This window comes from Nothoprocta perdicaria, unplaced genomic scaffold (genome assembly GCF_003342845.1).
Source record: "Nothoprocta perdicaria isolate Ctin4 unplaced genomic scaffold, notPer1 scaffold_105, whole genome shotgun sequence".
Taxonomy (NCBI): Eukaryota; Metazoa; Chordata; class Aves; order Tinamiformes; family Tinamidae; genus Nothoprocta; species Nothoprocta perdicaria.
In genome coordinates, this window is record NW_020454150.1 from 1,832,163 (window position 1) to 1,851,216 (window position 19,054).

General features: G+C 51.6%; 1 protein-coding gene across 1 annotated transcript in view; it reads left to right on the plus strand.

Annotated features, from left to right (window-relative positions):
• Positions 1-990: 990 nt before the first annotated feature.
• CAMK2G (calcium/calmodulin dependent protein kinase II gamma) overlaps positions 991-19,054 on the plus strand; it is a 103,179-nt gene continuing 85,115 nt past the window's right edge. The window contains exons 1-2 of the mRNA XM_026044507.1: positions 991-1,076; positions 1,336-1,430. Coding sequence (XP_025900292.1) covers positions 991-1,076; positions 1,336-1,430 — 181 coding nt within the window. The remainder of the gene's footprint in view (positions 1,077-1,335; positions 1,431-19,054) is intronic.

Genomic DNA, 19,054 nt, shown 5'->3' on the forward strand with positions numbered 1-19,054 from the left:
GGAGCGCGCCGCTGCCCTCCCCTCCCGGCGCTGCCCTCCGCGCGCCTCCCGTGCCCGCAGCCGCCCCGTGCCCGCTGCGCGCTGCCCGCGCTTCCTCCCTGCCCTTCCCCGCCGCGCCCGGCCCCGCGCGGGGAGCAGGTGCCGGGACGGGCCCCGGGCACGAGTTTCCCCCGGCGCTGCCGCTGCCCCCGCCCCGCGTCCTGCAGCAGCCGCGGGCTCTGCCGCGCCGCCCGCGTCCCCGGCCCCGCGCGCGCTGCCGCAGCCGTGTCGCCAAGCCCAGGCCCCGGGGACAGCGCTCCCGAGCCGCCTAGTGCTTCCTAGGGAGAGGCAGGGGCAGGGGAGCGAGAAGCGGGAGCCGCCTGCATCSGGGGCCAGCTGTTTTCGGCTCTCTCGCGGGCCGGCGGTGCTGCGGGGCCCTCATGTAGCTTCTGTTGCCATTTGTTCCGGTTGCAGTACGTACATGTGTCTGTGCACCTGGGCACGCGCTCCTGTGCTCAAGGACTTGGGCTTTTCTGTCAACTTGCTCTTATTTGGCCCTTTCCCCTTTCTAAATCTTTCCTCTAAAGCCAGTTGTTATTTTCTCCCCGCACTGTCTTTTTTGTTTTTCTCTTTCCTTAAAGAAGAGACTGCTTTCAGGCTCTTCTCTGTGTGCTCCTGTAGGTTTTGGGTCCCTATCTTTTCACCTTGGTCTCTGTTGTATTATCTCTTTTTTTCCTCACAGAAATCCTTCTTCCCTCTCTCTCAGACCTCTTCTCCGAGTGGCTCTTTGGAATAGTTGTAATAATATCAATAGTTCCAGCTTGAGAAAATGTACGAAGCCTCGTAGCTTCCTACTCCATTAATAGGTACATGCTTATCCCCATTTTGCAGGTGGGTAGACAGACATAAGAGTAGTAGTAACTTCTGCAAAGCATTGCAGTGATTTTGTGAGCAGCGGGAGAGATGAGTCCTGCTTGTCTGATGTAAGCGCCGGGATGCTGTCTCCGGGAGATGGACTTCCCCACTGGTGTTCTCAGCGTCATCCTGCTGCTCGTCCTTCATTCATCACTCCCTTCGTGTTTYGTTGCCGTGACCATGTAGTCCCTTTTGGCCTGTCCCCGGGCTGTGCTTGCTCCCCGGCCTGCTAGGGGGCTTGAGGGGGCTGCCGATGGCAGGGCGGCCTCGGCTTTAGGCGCTGATCACACGGTGTGTTCAGGGCGCTCATCTGGTTCTCGTGTGTTGTTTCCCTCTCCCCTTTGTCTCCTCTGCTGTCCTTAGTCAAGTCCACTCGGGGTAGGAAGTGCTGCTGGGGCATTTTCATTTCCAGTTTCACAGCTTCTGCTCTTTTTCTTCTAGGGGAGCCTTCTCCGTGGTCCGCAGATGTGTAAAGAAAAGTTCCTCACAGGAGTATGCTGCAAAAATCATCAACACCAAAAAACTGTCAGCCAGAGGTTAGTGTCTGGTTCTGCTTTCTTCCTTTTGTTAATAGAAGGCGTTTGTCTGAAATGAAGTTGTRCTTCAAGGGATTTGGAGTTGGTTGTGTCGGTCATTAGTTATACGTTACAAAATAATCGACGTYGAAGAGAAGCCTGAAAGGAGACAGTGTAGGATGATGGAAGAACCTCTGTATCTGGAAATAGGCGCTTTCTGAAGCGACATTGTCTGTTTTTCTTTTTGATAGCTTTCCTTTGAGAGATGAGCTGGAAGTATAGAAGACTTATCTAGAGATGTGTGTACCAGTCGCTCGTGGAATTGTTGCAGATTGATTTTGCTGAATGACTTTTTCTACTTGGGAGATCTGTTTTGTCAGAAGAGAAGTGATTTTAAAGGTTATTTGCTGTAGGTCTTGCTCCTCTCAGGTTGTAGCTGAACGTGCTGGTSGATTTTTTGTTGGTTTGTTTTTGTTCGTTTTTAAATCCAGTTTCTCTTTGAAGACACAAGTAGGTTGAATGGAGAAATCTTGTAAATTTTATTTTTCAGCAGATTAGTTCTAATAGTTCTTGCTTGCCTCAGCTCCCAGAGTTTTCAAAAACCTGAACCCAGGCATATGGTTTAAGAGAGTCGGTGTGAACTTTGTTCCTTGAACCTTTTCAGGGCCATGTATGTGTATATGTATATGCATGAAGTATAGTGAATGTTTCTCTATATAGGAAGTATGTACAGGAGATCCTTCAGGTTTGACAAAATTTACACGTTAGTTGCTTTGCTGTCTTATTAGTTGAGTGGATGGCGTAGACTCTTAGGGGGCTGACGGAGGAGTGAAACATAAGCAGTAGGAGCAGGCACATGATTTCGGTAATAAAGACTTAGAAGTGAAGACTAATCTGTCTGATCCCATAAAATGTATGATACACTGTTTCTCTYGTGCCAGAATATGAAATGTGATAATAAGAAGATGTCTTGAAGTGTGACAAATAATTTCCATTTACTGTAGTTTACATGGAGAAGTAGTAACACAAGCGAAGAGAGTGTCAGTGTTGTGGAGGAGGCTGGTTTTCAGGATTCTGGAGGTTAAGTGTGTGTGATAATTTGTATTTTTTTTTTTGGTATCTAGCCTGAGTAAAGTGCGAAGTCATGTCGGGGACCAAGGTGCCTTGGATGGGCCGGGAGAAGGAGGCGGCTGCCGAGCCTGCGTGAACTGGCGTCTCGTCCGCAGTCAGGTGGCAGTGCCCACTGCAGTAGGTGGGACACCCAATCTCTCGAGTTCAAAATTAGTTCAACTCGATATGGGAGAGGCTCGAAGGGCGGTTCTGCTCTGCTGAAGGCCGCCGTGCTGTGCTCTCCCTGCAGCGTTGCCCCTCCGTGCTGTAGCTGGTGCTGGCTGGGAGGGCCGGACTCCGCTCCGAGGTGGAGGTGGGCACCTAAGCGCCAGCTCCCGGAGGCAGAGCTTGGCTCGGTAGACTCCTTGCAAATGAGAGACCATTTTCTCGCAGAAGGGATGGCATTGAAATTAACTGTGGTAGAGATAAGAGAAATGAGGACCGCTGCAGGACTAATAGAGTCCTAACAAAATCCAAACGCATATCACATATCTGAAAGAAGTAGAGAATGTGATTGTGTCAAATTTGAAGTGTTTGAGCTGCTAGTGAGCAACGGAGGGAGCGATATATGGATTTTAATTGCTTTTTCATATTAAGGTGATGACAGTTTTATGAACCACCAAGTAGGCGGAGTAACTATGGACGAATACTGGCTATATTCTGATCTACTGCTAACCTTGTGTATTTAACCCTTGCACATTGGTAAATATATTGGGGATACTAAGTTGCTCCTTAGCTGCTTAACGTGAAGGAGCTGGAAATGCTTTACCTGCAAAGGTGTGGGTTAGGTAGAGGGCAAGCTTAGGGTGAGCCAAGAAACAAAAAACGTGTTTATGCTGAAACAGAGAAATGTTAGAAACAAGTAGTAGTCAATGACTAAGTTCTCTTGAAGTCTGAGTGCTAAAGAATCAGCATTTAAATTGGTAAGTGTGTTTGTGGACTGACTTCAGCTGAGTATGTAGGTTCATCAGTAATTCCAGCTGTGTTCACTGATAGCTCAAGTGGTTAGTAGGAGAGGGGACCAAGCACCAGGTGCCAGTGTTGATATAGGAACTTAGCAAATTCACCTTGGAATGCCTCTTTAATGCACTGAGGGGAAAATAAATGCTGTTCATTCATTGCAGCTGTAAATCGGAGATTAGAGAGATTGGGTCCAGCTACCTGGAAATGGAAGATGAGGACAATGGCATTATAGAGAGCTGTCTGTTATGGCAGGGAACCATGGCATTAATTCTGTGGGGTCCTGGCTGTGCTTTGTCTGATGCCTCCTTGCCCTGAGTGAGCGTGTGCGCCCGCTGCCCGTGTGCCCCGTGACATCCCTGTGCTGCGGCTCTGTGCCGGCCTCCCACGCTCCCAGGTGGGTTCCAGGCTCTGCATAGCTCCCAAAAAAGATTCCTTCAAGTGTGGGACACCCTGCCCCTTCACACCTCAGCTTTGCTAAGCTGCATGCCCTGCACCCTGTGCAGCAGAGCTGGGAGCTGCAGCAGCCGCAGGCAGTGAGAGCCGCTTGGCCACGCAGCAGCGTGTGGCTGGTGAGGAGCACGGCTCCTCGCTGCTCCGCGCGAGCCGGGCCTGCTGCCGAGCTGCCCGGGGCCGTGTCTGGGAGCAGGAACGCCGGGTTGCTCTCCTGCCACAAACGCTTCTTGTTACCAGCTCTTTTCAAGAACTTTCATGTACGTAGCTGACTGGGAGTGCTGGATAGCTCAATACGCGTAACAGAAAGGAGAAAGAGGAACGCTTGAGGGCAAACTGTGTGTGTTGAAACCCTTCTCTGTTACTTGGCATGTTTATCAAACCAGCCTTTCAAAGCAGTAGCCAGCTGAAGAGGCTTGGTGCCTTACAGGGCTGCCCTCTGAAAGCAGGGAAAACAAACGTGGTGCTCGTGGTTCTGAGGAGCAGTCCTCACGGCTCCACTCCAGTCAGCCTCGTCTTTTGTAGAACAGTAAGTCAGGTGTCGAGAGGAGAGTCTCTGTTTCATATTTGTGTCTTTTTAGGATGCCTATTCTCTCTCTTATTTCTTTTAAAAAAAACTATATATCAAGTCTGGCTAGGTTAAAATTCACATTTGGACTTTAAAGAACTACCTAATTCATGCTGTGTAGATGCCTATGACTGCCCTATGAAGTCTTAACATATCAAGAAGTTTAATGTTAAGCATTGGCCAAATGCATGTGGAAAGGGGAGAAAAATAGTCTTTGCTTTAGTCAGCTTTCAGCTGACATGTAAGAGCAGTGGTTATTAGACATGTGGGAAATACAATGCCCCAGTCATCCGAAATTCCTATGGGACTGAACATGCAGGCTCTCACCAGGGCTGTGGGCAGAGGGAAGTAATAACTGTAATTTGTGGGAAGTTTTCTTGTGGGTGTCCTCAGATTACTTTCTAACTATGAAAATTCATAGAAAGTAATGCTTTAGTTCCTGGGCAGTGATGAGTTTCGGATCATTGTAAGCAATTAGTATATAAAAGTTAAAAGAGAAGTAATAGAATTACAGAGAAATTTCCAGGAATTGACTTTCCAAAAATAGAGTGTCTTTGGTTGGAAGAAAGTTTCTTGAGGGTGGTGATGGAAGGCCCAGTTATCACTTATTTGGGATAGAGAAACTTAAAATGTGTTTAGAAGATAGTCCTGTATTGGAAAGAGGTAGGCAGAGATCCTTCCTGTGATGATTCTTAGGATATTGTTCATGTCATGCAGCTGAGTAACGTGTAACGATCCTACTAGCAGGTCTGTGGAACAGGGCTTTTTGGTTCTCGTGTTTTGGGGAAATCTCTGTGCATTACATCTGTTGCTGAATTAGCTTACTGCTGAAAATCTGTGTCTTTGAGCAAGTGACGTCCCTCGRGGACAAAGCCAAGAGCGGCATCTTGGGCCCCCTCCCTCCTTGCGCCCTCCCGCCCGTGCCCCACACRGGGAGGTGGGTTCCCTCCCTGCTCTCCGTCTGGCAGGAACGAACTTAAAAAGGAGATCTTAATTTGCAGTCTCCCCGGCTGACTTTGCTCCTGCAGGAGATTATGTGGATTGTGGGAGGAGCAGGGAATTGCTGCTGTGAACGAAGCGCCGATGCCCAAGGGCTGCCTGTGCAGCTCCGCTCCGCTCGTGCGGCTCGCTCGCCGGCTGCTCCGGAGCCGCTCCCGGTTGGGCTTTAGCGTTTGGCGGGAGGTGGGTAGTGGTTACCTGAGCATGGAGCTCGAGCGCTGCAGGGGCTGTCGAGCTGCCTCCGTCCCTGCCCTGYGCTCTGGGGACTCCGTGTGTTCTTAGCCCGCTGCTGCGTTGGGCTCCTCACTGTTCGTGTGGCTGCCGGCTCTCCAGTGCCCCGTGGCCACRGGACAGCAAGGGCAGCCCCGCGCGTGGCTGCAGCACGGGCTCTGTGCAGCGAGCAGTGTCCTGCGCTGTCCGTGCRCTGGGCACCAATGTCCTTTCTCGCGGAGCTGCCGGAGCGGGTCTGCTCTTAGCTGCGGGAGAGCGGCCGCCCTTGCTGCGCGGCCGGCCCCTGTGCTCCCGCGCGGGAGTCGGGAGATGCTGTGRCCAGGTCCGGCCCCTGTGCTCCCGTGCTGCGCGGCGGCCGCGGGGAGCGGCGCGGGCAGGGCGCCGCGGGAGCGCAGCGGGCATGCGTGCGGCGCGGGGCTCGCGCTGATGTCATGGGCYGCAGCCTTCCTCCCACCTCCTCTGCCTCCGTCCCGCCACGCAGCTCCGCAGCGAGGCCGCGGGGCTCCGCGCGCTGCTRCAGCCGAGCTGGCTGGGGATTAAAGGAGGAAAAAGCGGGGAGAGATCCTGTTCCTGCAGGGGTGGCCAAGGGGTGCAGAGCACCGGCTGTGGTGCRGGAGCCGTGGGGACGGCGGGCGCCGCCTTTGCTGCGGCCCCACGCTGCCTTCCTGCCTCCGTGCACGGTTGGGGTTACCCCAGGCTGCCTCTCAGTTTACGCTGTATATTTTATAAAGGAGCTGGAACACAGCAGGCAGGATTTCAGCTCGTGCCTGCCTTCTCCGTGGTCACGCTGGGTGTTAAATTACCAGCATTAACAAATAAGGGGGGGGCGAGGGGCACACAGATTGGGCTGGAGCTCCTAGAGCCTCGGCATGGGCTCGGACAGGGCACCTTGGYGGCAGAGTCAGGTTTCTGGTTTCCCCATAGGAACTGGATTTGTGCATAGCGGAGAAGTGATTAGACCGGTCCCGGCACGTGTCCCGAAGAGCCTGGCTCTGGAGCCTTGAGCCTGGTCACTGAGCTGTGGCTGAGGTATCTCCAGGTGCCCCTCSGGTGCAGAGCAGGCCCAGGAAGCGCCTGGGGAGGGAGAGCTGCTTCCATCCACCCTCCCAGCGAGAGTTCCCTGCAAAAGCCGCGGTCCTGTTGGCGTTTGGAGGGGACTGTGGAAATTTCCCTGCCTCCRGATTTAATCCTGCTCTGGATAGTGCTAAAACCGTCCCTGCCAGCRAGGACTCTTATCCGTGGATCATAAGGATATTTCCGGAGCGCGCTTTTTGCCACAAAATGGCAGGTTATTATCACAGCTGTTCCCGAGGCAGGACCACGACAACCTTGCCCTTGCYGCTTCCCCGAAGGAGTTGAGTTTTTCTGACCCTTGCAGGCTGCAGGATTAAAGCTTCAGCTCCATGCAGCCTATAGGCAGGTGCCTGATGAAGGCACCCTTTAAAAGGAGAGCGTGCTGACATAAAAATGACTCCTGCTCYGTCACCTGTGAGCACCATCTGCCTCAACCACAAGGGCATCATCTTTTCATTAATTCCTGGTCAGTGCCTGTTTTGAAGTTTCAGGATTTGCTTTTATTTATTTATTTATTCTCTACTTGATATCGCCCAAATTTAACCAGAATAATAGAATTTACCTAAAGAAATTAATTTACCAGGGCTTGACTGCAGAGTGAACTATTGCTTTTGAGGGGAAAGGGGCAGTATTAGCTGGCAGCCAGTGTCACTAGCAAAGGAAAGAAGCCTTGAACACTGTAAAAAGAAATTTGGGGAGTCTCACCTTGCTCTAGCTGGTGCCTGTGGCAGAGCTGCTGTCAGTGTAACCTGTTTGGCACGGTCATCCCGGGGTGGAGGGAGCAGAGGTCCAGCCAGGATCGTCAGTGTCCGATCAGCAAATGCATATTTAAGTCTTATTTACTTATAATGTATAGAGGAAACGTCAGTCTGCAACTTAATGGTTGTTCCTGCTGGTTGTTATTACAATGTTTGATGTGGGGTCATGTTGGATTAGGGTGACCTCAGATTTTCTTCCATGGCTCTGCAGTTTAACCTCCATCCAGATATCACTGTCTGTTCCCGTTGGAGAACTGTAGCAGAGAACATCCGAAGGAACAGGCTGGCAGTATCTTAAAAATCAACATTTTGGACACAGTAACTAAGAATTAGYGGGGCATGAATTTAGTTTTCTGAGGCCGTAATAGCCATGAAATCTTGTTACCACATAGTTTATTCTCCTAGGTGCTCTCTTTTTCTCCCATTTCAATATTGAACTTATTTTGAGTGTTTGGTTCTCTGTGTTTTACTAGAAATTGTAGTAATCTGTAATGCTCTGATTTAAAGCATTTTTTTTTTAAAAAAAGCATGTTTTAGTGATGCTGGTTTATCTTTCTCCTCCTCCTCATCCTAGAGAGTATTGAAGAACTCCTGTTGCTTTCACCTTGTAGGTGAGCAGATGAGCGAAGCTGCTTGTTGCTGCTCGTAAACAATTCCTGACAAACCTGAAATAATCCAGGAATGTAAAGAGAGCTACTTGAAGTTGTATTTTGTGTTCTTTATGTGACGAGGTCGGGAAGATGGGAGCTGGGACTTCCATCCGTGTGCTCAGCAGCCTGTCCCATGGCTCTGGAGTCTGYGGAGCAGTGATGCTCAGACAGGTCCAGGTTGGTGTCCTGCTTCTGAGGAAAGAGTTAGCTAGCCCTTTCCCTTTGCTAAAAGGCACAGGTAGCTTGGCTGTTAAAAAGGCCCCTTTTCAGGGCTAGCAAAGGTAGCATCCGTTTTTGAAATGTTGATAGCATCATTCTGTTGCAGGGGCCTGAAAATAGAGCCGAGAGCTGTCTCGGAGAAGAGACGAGGGATTGCGGGAATGAAGACCTAGTTAAATTAAGGGAAAAGCAAAAATGATCCAAATACATCGGTGGGGAAGGTGCCTGCAAAGCTGTTCTTGGCCGTGGGCCTGGGGGGAGCCTGGGAGCAGCAGCCCCTGCCCTGGCAGAGCTCTGGGCTGCCTCTGGGGGCTCTTGCACCATCACCGGGGCCAACAGGCACAGAAAAATATACCAGGTGTGTGTGAGCCACAGGATTCAACTTTCCCTTAAGGGGGAGAGGAGGGTGACAAGGGCAGGGTGACAATCTATTGTGGAAGGGCAGCATCCCAGTGGGAAACACAGGGCTCGCAGGGATGGGACAGCACAAGGCTGGACGCTCCTGCAGCCCATCCTGGCTGGCACTCCAGCTCGCACCACTCTGGGAGTGTGGGAGAAGTAGGAAACACAAGAAGATCCAGACATCCCCTCCGCTGCTTTTTCTCTATTCCCTCTCGCTACAGCCAACTCAAGTTGTCTGTCTTGTGCTTGGAACTTTTCCCCATGAGAGAAGTGCAAATGATGAAGTTTCAGTGTTACCCCTGGATTTCAGATAGGAAGCTAAGCAGCCTTCCCTAGTGATAGCGGTAGCAAAGGCCTTTGGCAGTGAAAAGGGCTGGTATAAACCATGTTGACATTGTTAGGGCTGACACTAGTCTTGGCCTTGTGTGCCATCTTTACCCTTCCCAGAGCTGCACTGGTGCCTCTCTATGTTGGAGCTCGTGCCATAGTGGAGCCGTGATACCTTTTTATAATCCGTAGCCCCTTCCTGGAAGAGTGTGTCCAACTTACATCAAAACATTTATTTATGCCATCAGAAATTCCTATCTGCAGAAATGAATGGTCTTTCCCACCAGCCCAGATGCCAATGGACTTTTTAAGCCTTTGTGAGTCAGGGTTGTGGATGGGAACAAGAGTGGTGAAGCTCCAGAACCATGTTCTGAAGGCCTGCAGAAAGCTTTCCCTGACCACCGTCTTTATTCCCTTCTTTGTTAAATCCCTTCTCATGTTGGACCTTCCCTTTAAAGCCAGGGCAGTTGGCTGGTGGAGACAGCAGCACGTGCGTTTGGGTGGTTTGGTGTTTGGAGGTGCTTTGTCTTTTGTTGCACTAACTGCACTAAGTTCCTTGGTGAGGATGGTGCTGATAGCCATGAGGAGGGACCTGTCATTTCTTCATGATGCGCGTAAGTCTCCTTTGAAGGAGAAGGGTTTTGCAGTGAGAAAAGGAGAAGTCTGAAAATACTGCAGAGGTCTGACTGCAGTATCAGCCCTGGGGAAAGAAGACAGGGAGGAGAGCTAGAAATCTTTCAACTTGAGTTCACCCTCTCTTTATTTTCCCCTTCCCCTGAGCCCTCTTCCTTTTACAGGTGGCACGGAGCAAAGCTTAGCTCCAGAAGGTGAGTTTTACCCCTGACTTCTCCTGAAGGAGATGAATTCCTGGAACGTTGTTTTTTTTTTTTTTTTTTTTTGTTCCAAATGCTCCTTCCATTCCAGAGAGCTTTGCAGTTGGCAGCATTGCTGCTGACTGAGGGATCTCCGTGTCTGCGCAGCAGATTATAGCCCGTGTGTATAGCTGCTGCTACGGAGATGGTGTGTGTGCTGGAGCTGCTGGCGTGCCCGCTGCCACAGGCTTGACGTCATGCACCTGACCTGCGGAATGAAATACGATGGCAGAGGGATTGCTGTCCAGTGCTTTCTCTGGGACGCACGTATTAGATGCACACTTCACATACCGCGGGTGCCCGGGAAGCTCTTGCTGAGAAAACAGCTTGTTAAAGCTCTTCTTGTGTTGGGCTCCCGAGCTTGCCAGAGACCTGTTGCGTTTCTACTGCAGTGGAGCAGCTGCTGTTCTGAAAGGGCCTGTGCTTCTCCCCCTGCCCCGTGTCAAACCATGTAACGTATCATGGGTGATGAGCCAAGGAATTGCCCAGGGTGGTTGGCGATGAGTAGGTGTAAGTTGTCTCCAATGCTCCCTTGTAAGACCCGGGRCTTGGAGGAAGGTTGTTCTTTGAGCCTGATACCAAATATAACCCGGTGATCCCAAGCAGGGAGCCTGGTGTTGCCCAAAGAGGTAGTGTGCTGTTAAGGTGAATGTTGCCTGCCTTGTGGCCTCTGAATGCAGGCTTTGGATRTCGCGTGTCCTCTGCTGAGGCTGTGTCGGAGAGATTCGAGGAGCTGTGCGCAGCTTTAGTTTGCAGCCAGCGCGGAGCCAGAGCTCGTGTGAGATGTATTGCTGCAGCGCAAGTTAAGGTAGTGATTCATAGCTCTTGTATTTCAATATTCCTGATCTGGAGCTGCAGGATTGAAAAAAGACTTCCAGCTCTGCCCWTTTCTGCTTGATTTGTATTTCCTTTGGCCTAGAATCTGCCAGCCCTGCGTACTAGATACTGTGTTGAGTCTGCTGCTTGTTACGAAGTTGCCCACATTAAATCTTTCAGTGTTGCTTGATACTGAGCAATGATCCACTGTCCTCTCTGGCTGCGTTTGAGCGGCCTTGCCTTAAAGATGGAAGGGGGTGAGGTGCAGATCAGCTCATCCTTCATGTGGAGCACATCTGTGGCAGTAGAGTAGGAATGAAGGCCTCTTAACCCCCTTGTTTGTCTCCTCCATACAGCCAAGTTCAACATCRGAGATGGGGGGAAAAGAGGGCCAAGTTGTTTGCTTTTTTGGTAACCCTTGTGCAATATTGCTGACAGGTCCAGGGTAGCGAGGCTGCTCCTGGCCGCCTCCCGGGAAGCGCCTTGGGCCAGACTCGCTCTTTGGCGCTCTCTGCACTTGCTTCCTCAATTGTCCCGAAGCCAAGTTAAAGCTTTTTCTCCTGCCTCCTAACTAGTGGTCAGSAAGTTCATCAGCTTTCATACTGCCTTTTCAGCCTCCCTATCTCCCGTATGAAACGCTAATGGAAGTTATTGTTTGAAGAAAACAGGAAAAACTCTTTCCCTGTGTTGGAAGCAGAACCCTCATCTCCCCTGTGGAATCCGCTCCTGTGGAGCGGGACTGGGCGGCCGGGGGCAGGAGGCTGCAGGCAGCCCCGCTGGTCCCGGGATCTCGCGTTCTCCCTTCTGCGCCTCRGAGCTCCCCGCGCCTGCACCGCGGCTAGCGGCGCTGCCAGCCAGCCAGGGCTCCTGCGTGCGCCGCCCGCTCGGCCAGCGCGCCGCAGAGGTGCCCGAGCTGGTGTCCGCAGTGGCCTCGGTGGGGCAGCGCGAGCTGGTGTCTGCGTTTGGGCTCCCTGTGCCCCGCCAGGCCCGCGGGACGGGCGCTCGAGGCGGGGACCCGGGGAGGCCACGCGGGACACGAGGCCACGTGGCGCTGCGGGAGCTCGGCCCCGCCGCGTGTCCGCTTTAAGAGGGTTCATCTGCAATGCAGCTGCTAGCGGGGAAGTTCTGTAAATCAAGAGGCAGGGAGCGCGAGGCAGCCCGTGTCTGCAGCCGCCGCTGGGTGCCTTGCGGCACAGGGAGGCTTGTGCAGCAGATCCCTGCGGGAAGGGGTGGTGGAACATCCCGGGGAGCCCCTCTGTCCCATGCCCAGGTCCACGCAGGGGCTGCAGGAGGTGTGAAAAGGCACCGTGGCAGCAGCCCTGGAACTGGAAAATCCTGTCGTGCTTCCCCCCGCCCCCGCCCCAGCTCGCTCCCGCGCCAGGTGTTTGCTCAGGGCCGCTGCTGTGAGGATGTCGCTGCTGCCGCTGAGCCCGGATGTCCTGTTCCCGTGAGGTGCTCGTGAGCTCCTGCACGCGCCTCGCAGCGGCCCCGTGAGCCACGCGCCTGCAAATGCGCCAGGCCCTGCGGCGCAGAGCACCTCTGACAGGGTGCCCGGGCTCTGCCCACCCGCCAAGTGCCTCCGGGTTTCCCGGCGCAGAGTTTCTGAGAGCTCCCAAGTGAAGAAAGTGCTCCGTGGTCTCTGCTGTGCAGTGTTGGGAACACTTGCTACCTGCCAGCAGATTTGTGGGGAGCTGCGGGGCCCGGCAGGCCCCTCACCAAGGAGGCAGCGCCTGGGAGGTGTGCGTATGCGGCCCTGCCCCGCTCCTGTCCTCCCTTCTGCCCTCCTTTCCTGCATTTAAAGCACTTCTGGAAAGGCTTTTTTGAAGAATTTTCCTCCAGTTCCTATATTTCTACTTGCAAAAGCAGCTCCTATTGACACTCATTGTTGATACAGGAAAAAAAAAAMCCCTGTTTTGTCACTCGCCACCTGCTTTTCCTCCTCTCCGCTTCCTCCCTGTGTCTGTTTGCCCGGGCATCCGCCGTGCCCTGGTCGTGACTGAGTCGCGCTAACCGTGTCGAGCAGCGCTCCCTCCCCTTTGCTGGTGGACGGGCTGACTTGTCGTAAGAAGTTATTTTTAGGGTTTGCTTCCTGGGATATTCTACCCGTGGCCAGTTATGGTGATGAAAATGTCACCGAGACGCAGAGAGGACTCCCATCTCATTGCTAGCGTGCCTGCTGGTGCTGGAGCCCCGCGGGGGCCAGAGCCCGTCCCGTTGTGCGGCCCGCRTGCGCCGGCTCCCGTCCCCAGCACCTTGTCCTGCCCTTTTTCCATGCGTGGGGAATGTCAGYGCTGCGGAGCCCCGTGCCCACTGCGCAGGGCGCTCCCCAACAGGCCCTTTGCTCCTCCTGCGGCGTAATATTAAGTTGCTGCCAGCGGCCAGCCCTACAACAGGGGAGTGACTGACTTTATTTTAAATACTGAAAACAGAGCAAAAAAACCCTCTTTTGTGATCAGCAGCCTGCAACACCTTCAGATGGTTGCAGTTGATCTTTCTGGCAGYTCTCTCTCCCCAGCAAAGCATGTACGTAATACAGGCAAATTGCAGAGCCTAAGTGAATGAAGCCGGCGTTGACCATGTGTGGCCCCTGGTGCCAGGGTTGGCTTCAGGAGCAGCTGCCTCTTGGGTTGTTTGTCCCCTTCTCTGTGTTGCAGCAGGTGCCATTTCTTTTCCTTTCTCTTCTCTTAAATCCAGAAACTGTGCTCAGAAAAACGCTTCTAAAAGGAAGTATTTAAGTGGTGGGGATGGGTTTCTCAGAGTGGCCGTGGGAAGGGTTGCTTGGGTCCAGCGTGAGGGGCCCTGTGGGGCAGACRCCGCAGTTCTGCGGAGGGAAGCGCCCGTGGGGCCTCCCGCCGGCACCTCCCGCCCCGCYGCAGCCCTGGAGCGGGGAACGGAGACGCGGAGCAGCGTTGGGTGGGAATGGTGGGCAGGAAGGAGCCCGTCGCACACGGAGCCGAACGTCGGTGCGAGGCCTCGGCGCCGCTCGGGAGCCGGAGGTGCCCGCGCGTCCTTGCCGGCTGGGCGCGCTGCCGCTCGCTCTCTCCCATCGAGGTGTTTCCGTGGGGCTGGTGCAGGTGAGAGCTGACACGGAGCCCACTTGCGCTCCAAGGCTTCTCTCGCTCAAATTTATTGGGAGCTTGTTCTGTATTTACAGCTTTATCTGCTTAATTTAAAGTTATTCCAGTATCACTGGGGGAGCTTAGTCTTAAAATTGATATGTTTGGCCAATCTTTAATTACTCTAATCCCCCGAGACTCTCATTGTCAGGAAAGCATATTTCAGGAGATGCCTGATGGTTTCTGGAGCAGTTACTCAGCACTGTGGTGCAGCCCTCTTTGCCTGGGCTCTCAGGAAGGTTTTCCATTTGCTTTACTGCCCCAGCTACCGTCCCTCAAACAGCAAAACAAGGCAGCGTTTCCAGTACCCTGCCCTCTCTCAGCTCGTTGGGATGGCTGGGAGCAGAGTGATGCTTGCTCTTGGGTGGGCACAGTCCCACAGCATCTCGTGCAGCACGAGTGGCATTCTGCCTAAGGATAGGATTAGGAATAAGCAGAAATTCCATGGTTTTGTGTCTCTCAAAACCTTTCTACGTTTGGTTTGAATGTAATTTGCTTGTTTGACTCAGAAGAAACCCACCCATTTGATGACCCATGGTTGCGTTATGGTATAATGCTTTATTCAAGGACTGATGACACATAAGCATCTGTTGGTTGAGAAGAGGGGCCTGGCTCCAGCAGATCCACAGGCTGCCGGCTGGGCGGCCCTGGCGATGGCTGCTCAGTGAAATATGCCCAGTTGTGTGGAAAGGAGCCTGCGTGGGACAGCCTCATGGCTCCCTTTCACACTCTGGAAAAGATGCCCCATAGTGTCTGGAATCTCCTCTCCTGTACAGGACTTTTTCCCAAGGCTGGGTTACAGACATGCCCTCCCTTTTGGAGAGGGGTGGGTATTCAGTCTAGTTCTCTCCCAGTCAGATTCCCCTCCTTGCCCCTATGTTCTCCTCTTCTTTCTTTCCTTGCTAGAAAGAAGGTGCTTCCACTGCACCCTGCATCTCAGCTGCAGTGGGGAAAACGACGTCCCGGCAGCTTTTTTGGCCATGTGCTGCTCGGTCCTGCCCCGAGTCCTGCCCGCAGTGATCACGGACTGCACCGGCAGCTTTCACTAGGCATCCTTATCCTCCCAGCACTCGCCTCCCGGGCAGGCGAGTGTTGGCCCTGTTCTACACCTGCAGCTGCAGAGAGGCACCGTTTCTCAAGTGCTTTGCAGAACACTTGGCAGGAAGCCATGAAGAGGTAGGAAGAGAATCCAAATTGTATTCCTTGCTGTAACAGCGATAAGAAAAGTATAGGAAAAGGACCAGGAGCATTTGGCAGAAAAATAATGTGAGCCAGAGAGTCTAATGTTAAGAGGCATTGTAGTCTAGTTTGCTGGATATGGAAGAAGATTTTGGCGTGTTCTTCCTGCTCCTTTTTTCCCCCTGATTAGCTTATTGTTTGTGAAACACAGCTCTGAAATGCGTTGTGTCTGGGATGCCTTACAGGCATGAGCCTTCGGACACTCCAGCACATTATTATTTTTCCAGGTGATAAGACACAATTTGAAAGGCAGAGCTAATTGGCATTGGTACCACAGGCTTTTATGCTGATGACAGTAAACAATACATGAGTGTGCATATTTGTGGAGACTAATCAGAAAAAGCAAAGGAGATGACTTGGCTATAAATGTTTCCTTGCATCAGTTGTGACTGCGGGAACTGAGACAGTAACATCTGCAATGGGTTATTCTCGGAGGCAGATAAAAGGGAAATGGCACAAACGAAAACTTAGATCTGTAGGGTGTGAGACAGTTGAACTGCCAGTGAATGTCTAACTTGTAACTAAGATCAGCAACTGTACCTGGGAGTGCAAATAAGAGCAATCTTATGATAAGAATTCAGATAAATTTGAAGCTTGGCTGCATTCCAGGATCCAAGTAATTGAGTCAGTTGTAAAAATATAGATTATGGGATACTGTCAGGAACTGTTCCTGTKCCTTACTTACTGTATCTCTTTGGCTAGCTAATCACTCTGTGTAATGGTTTCCTATCTCCTGGGGAATTTGTAAACATTTGTGTTAATGTATGGTTAAGGTATTTGAAATCTTTCCAAAGGAAACTGCTGTAGATGTACAAGTTCTGCTGCTACAAGCCACTTTGATCATATGATAATGCTGAACTAGTGTGATGTCTTAAAGAGCAGAACATCCTTTGCTACCCAGGGAGGAGTAAAATCCTTGATGTGTTTAAGAAGATTGTGGTTAGCTGGTCAGAAGGAATAATTAAAGTTATATAGAACCGACTTGAAGATGTCTCATTAATTGAAATTTGGTCCAGGTGGGGAATAAAGAACATGAGAGAATGGCCAGAAAAGCTGTTCTGTGCTTGCTAGTGCGTGTGCCAGGGATAGTGTTCCCATTTTAGATTGTGCCATTCGAGTTTTCTTCAGCAGGTGGTTAAACACCCTGGTACAGAGGTTTTGGAAGGAGCATCCATGTGAAGTGGGGAGCTGAGGCAAAAGGAAAATGTGAGGGAGAGGTGGAATGTGATAAAGGTTAATTAAAGTGTGCTSTGAAAACTCCTTGGATGTTCTTGTGTGCCCTTTCTGTAATAAGAGATGTATTTGGTTATGTAATGAATTGAAAATTTATCTTTTCAATAATTCATTTCAAACTTGCAGCCTTGAGACAAATATCATAGATGGAAAAAAGAGGATGAGAAACTTGTGTGTAATTAAAATGAGCATATATGGAGTGATTTTTATTTTAAGTAAAGGGCTCGCCAACGTGTTTCTCCAGGTTATGTGCATTTGGCACCAGGAAATGAATCCCTTTTACCCCTTGTACACAGTGATTGGGAGAGTTCTGAAGTGAACATCCATGTCTTCTATTGGCAGATGTTTTCTCTCTGCCTTCAGAGAAGAATAGAGAATTCTGCCCGTCTCAAACCTTGCACCACTGCGGGAGGGTAGAAGTTGAGGGAAGGGCTGGAAGTTTGACTCCAGCATCAAGAGTCACCCATCCTGCAACCTGATGTAATAAGACATCCAGCCAGCATCCTTCTCCAGTGTGGCCCTTGTGCCATCTAGCTGTCCTCATCTTGCAGCCTGTTACAAGTTGAATCATTTATATGTGTGTGTGTGTGTGTGTGTATGTGTGTGTACACACACACACATATGTATGTATGTCCTGGAGATGGCAAATGTTTGGAAGTGACTTTCTACATTGTGACTTTAAATGTAGCTGTGCTCTCTGTGGATGTTGTGCTGGTAGCCTCCAAACAAAGCTTTCGATCAATGTTTGAATCTAAATCGTGAAAAATACGATGTCAACTCTTCTCTGTGGAGAATGATATTAGAAGTTATTAATCAATTAAATGCATAAGTCTTAAGGATATTGACTATATTAATAAGTTAAAACCCTTGTGATTCTGCAATTTGCTTTGGAGCGCGCTAAACACGGGAAGAAATTGGGCAGGTCATTCTCTAGCTCTGGGGGGCCGTGGCTTGCAGCRAGCAGCAGGTCGGGCACTCTGCAGCCTCGTGAACGTGCGGGGCTCGGGCAGCCCCCTGCCCCGGTGCCACCCGGGGGCTCGCGGCGCTGCCCGCCCGCCTGCCCGGGATGGGTTGAGCCTTGTGCTCGCCCGGCCTCTGCAGCTCAGGCGAAGATCTGTGTCACTCCGTGAGGTGACTGATGCACAAAAACCTCGTCACTGCTTGCCCTGAGAAGGCACACGGAATAGTGTGTGTTAAATTGTACTTAGATTAGTTTTTAAGCCATGTAGGACACTTCAGTTGTGAACTGGAGAACTTAAAAGCCATCCCTCTCTCAAAAGCTATCAATTCATTTTGAGTAGCTGTGAACACAAATGAAGGGCAAGCAGCACTTGCTTTTGAATTATCAGTGTTTATGGAAGGGCAAATGTTGTTTCTTTTCYTCCTGCCCTTGCCACAGTAAGGGCATTGCTTGTGTGCAGTGCAAACTGCCTTTGGTAATGGTCTTGTGCTTAAGAGCTTCTTGTTAATGAGACCTATTAACAATAATGAAAAATGGCAGGCTTAAACTGCAGAGCTAGTCAGAAAAATGATTCTCCAAGAATAACAGCGGAGGCTGCAGACACCCTCTTGCTGTATTTAATTCACAGGGTGGAGGAGGAGCGGAGGCTTGACTCCCAAGCCAGTTATTCTCCTACAAATGTGCCATGATCTGTGGTTCCTGCTGGGAGTTCCGGGACTTGTGATGCCCACGGGTTCCTTGGCAGGGCTTGCAGGAGTGAGCCCGGCTTTGTCAGCCGGAGCGAGCAGAGCTGGCTCGGCAGCACGGAACGCCTGTGTGGAGTAAGATAGTGGTGTTTTTACATAATTATTCCTCTGACTGTGTGTTAGTGTGTTGCCACCTCTGCATCATGTGCTGTTTTGGCTGGGAAGGTTAAGCATTGCTTTTCAGTACATTATTAGTTCTGCTTAAGGAAAGGAATGGGTTGGCAGCTACTGTATTACATTAAAAACAGGGGGAAAAAAGTCCATCTTAGGAGCTGATGTGAGAGCACCGGATGGATGCTGTCTGTCTATACGAAGTAGAAGGCAGGATGGGGAAGCTSTCTCCGAGCTGTGACGCCTTGTCCACTCCAGTGCCTTCCAGGTGGCTGTGGGGCCATCTGCAAGAGACACGACTGCCTGAAGGGAGCTTGGATGGCGGCGTGGCGCCGCCGCGTGCCCGGGGGTGTTGGGACCAGGGAAGCGTGCGGAGCCGCAGCCGCCGCGGCAGCAGGAAGCGCGGGCGGCCGCGCCGGGGGCCGCGCAGCGCCACGACGCCACGCAGGGCCTGCTCCCGGCCCGGCGGCCTCGCGTGGAGCCGAGGCTGAGCGCGGCTTAGCCAGGCTTGGCTTTCCCACCTTGGCCCGCTGGCAGGGTGCGGGAGGAGGGCGAGAGCTGCGAGTTTGACCAGCATCCCAGGGATGTGCCCGCCGCCTGATTTCTGGTCTGCTCTGTTTGAAAAGATTGGGATTCTTTAATGAGAAATAATTTTGTGAAGATTCTCCCGGGCTTAAATAAGCTGTAATGTAGTCTTAACAAAGAACAAAAAGCAATTGCTAAACCAAGCATCTTGGTGCAAGCTTTTAGCCACAGCTGGGAATTGACTGTGCTAAAACCTGTCCCTTTGTAATTTTCAT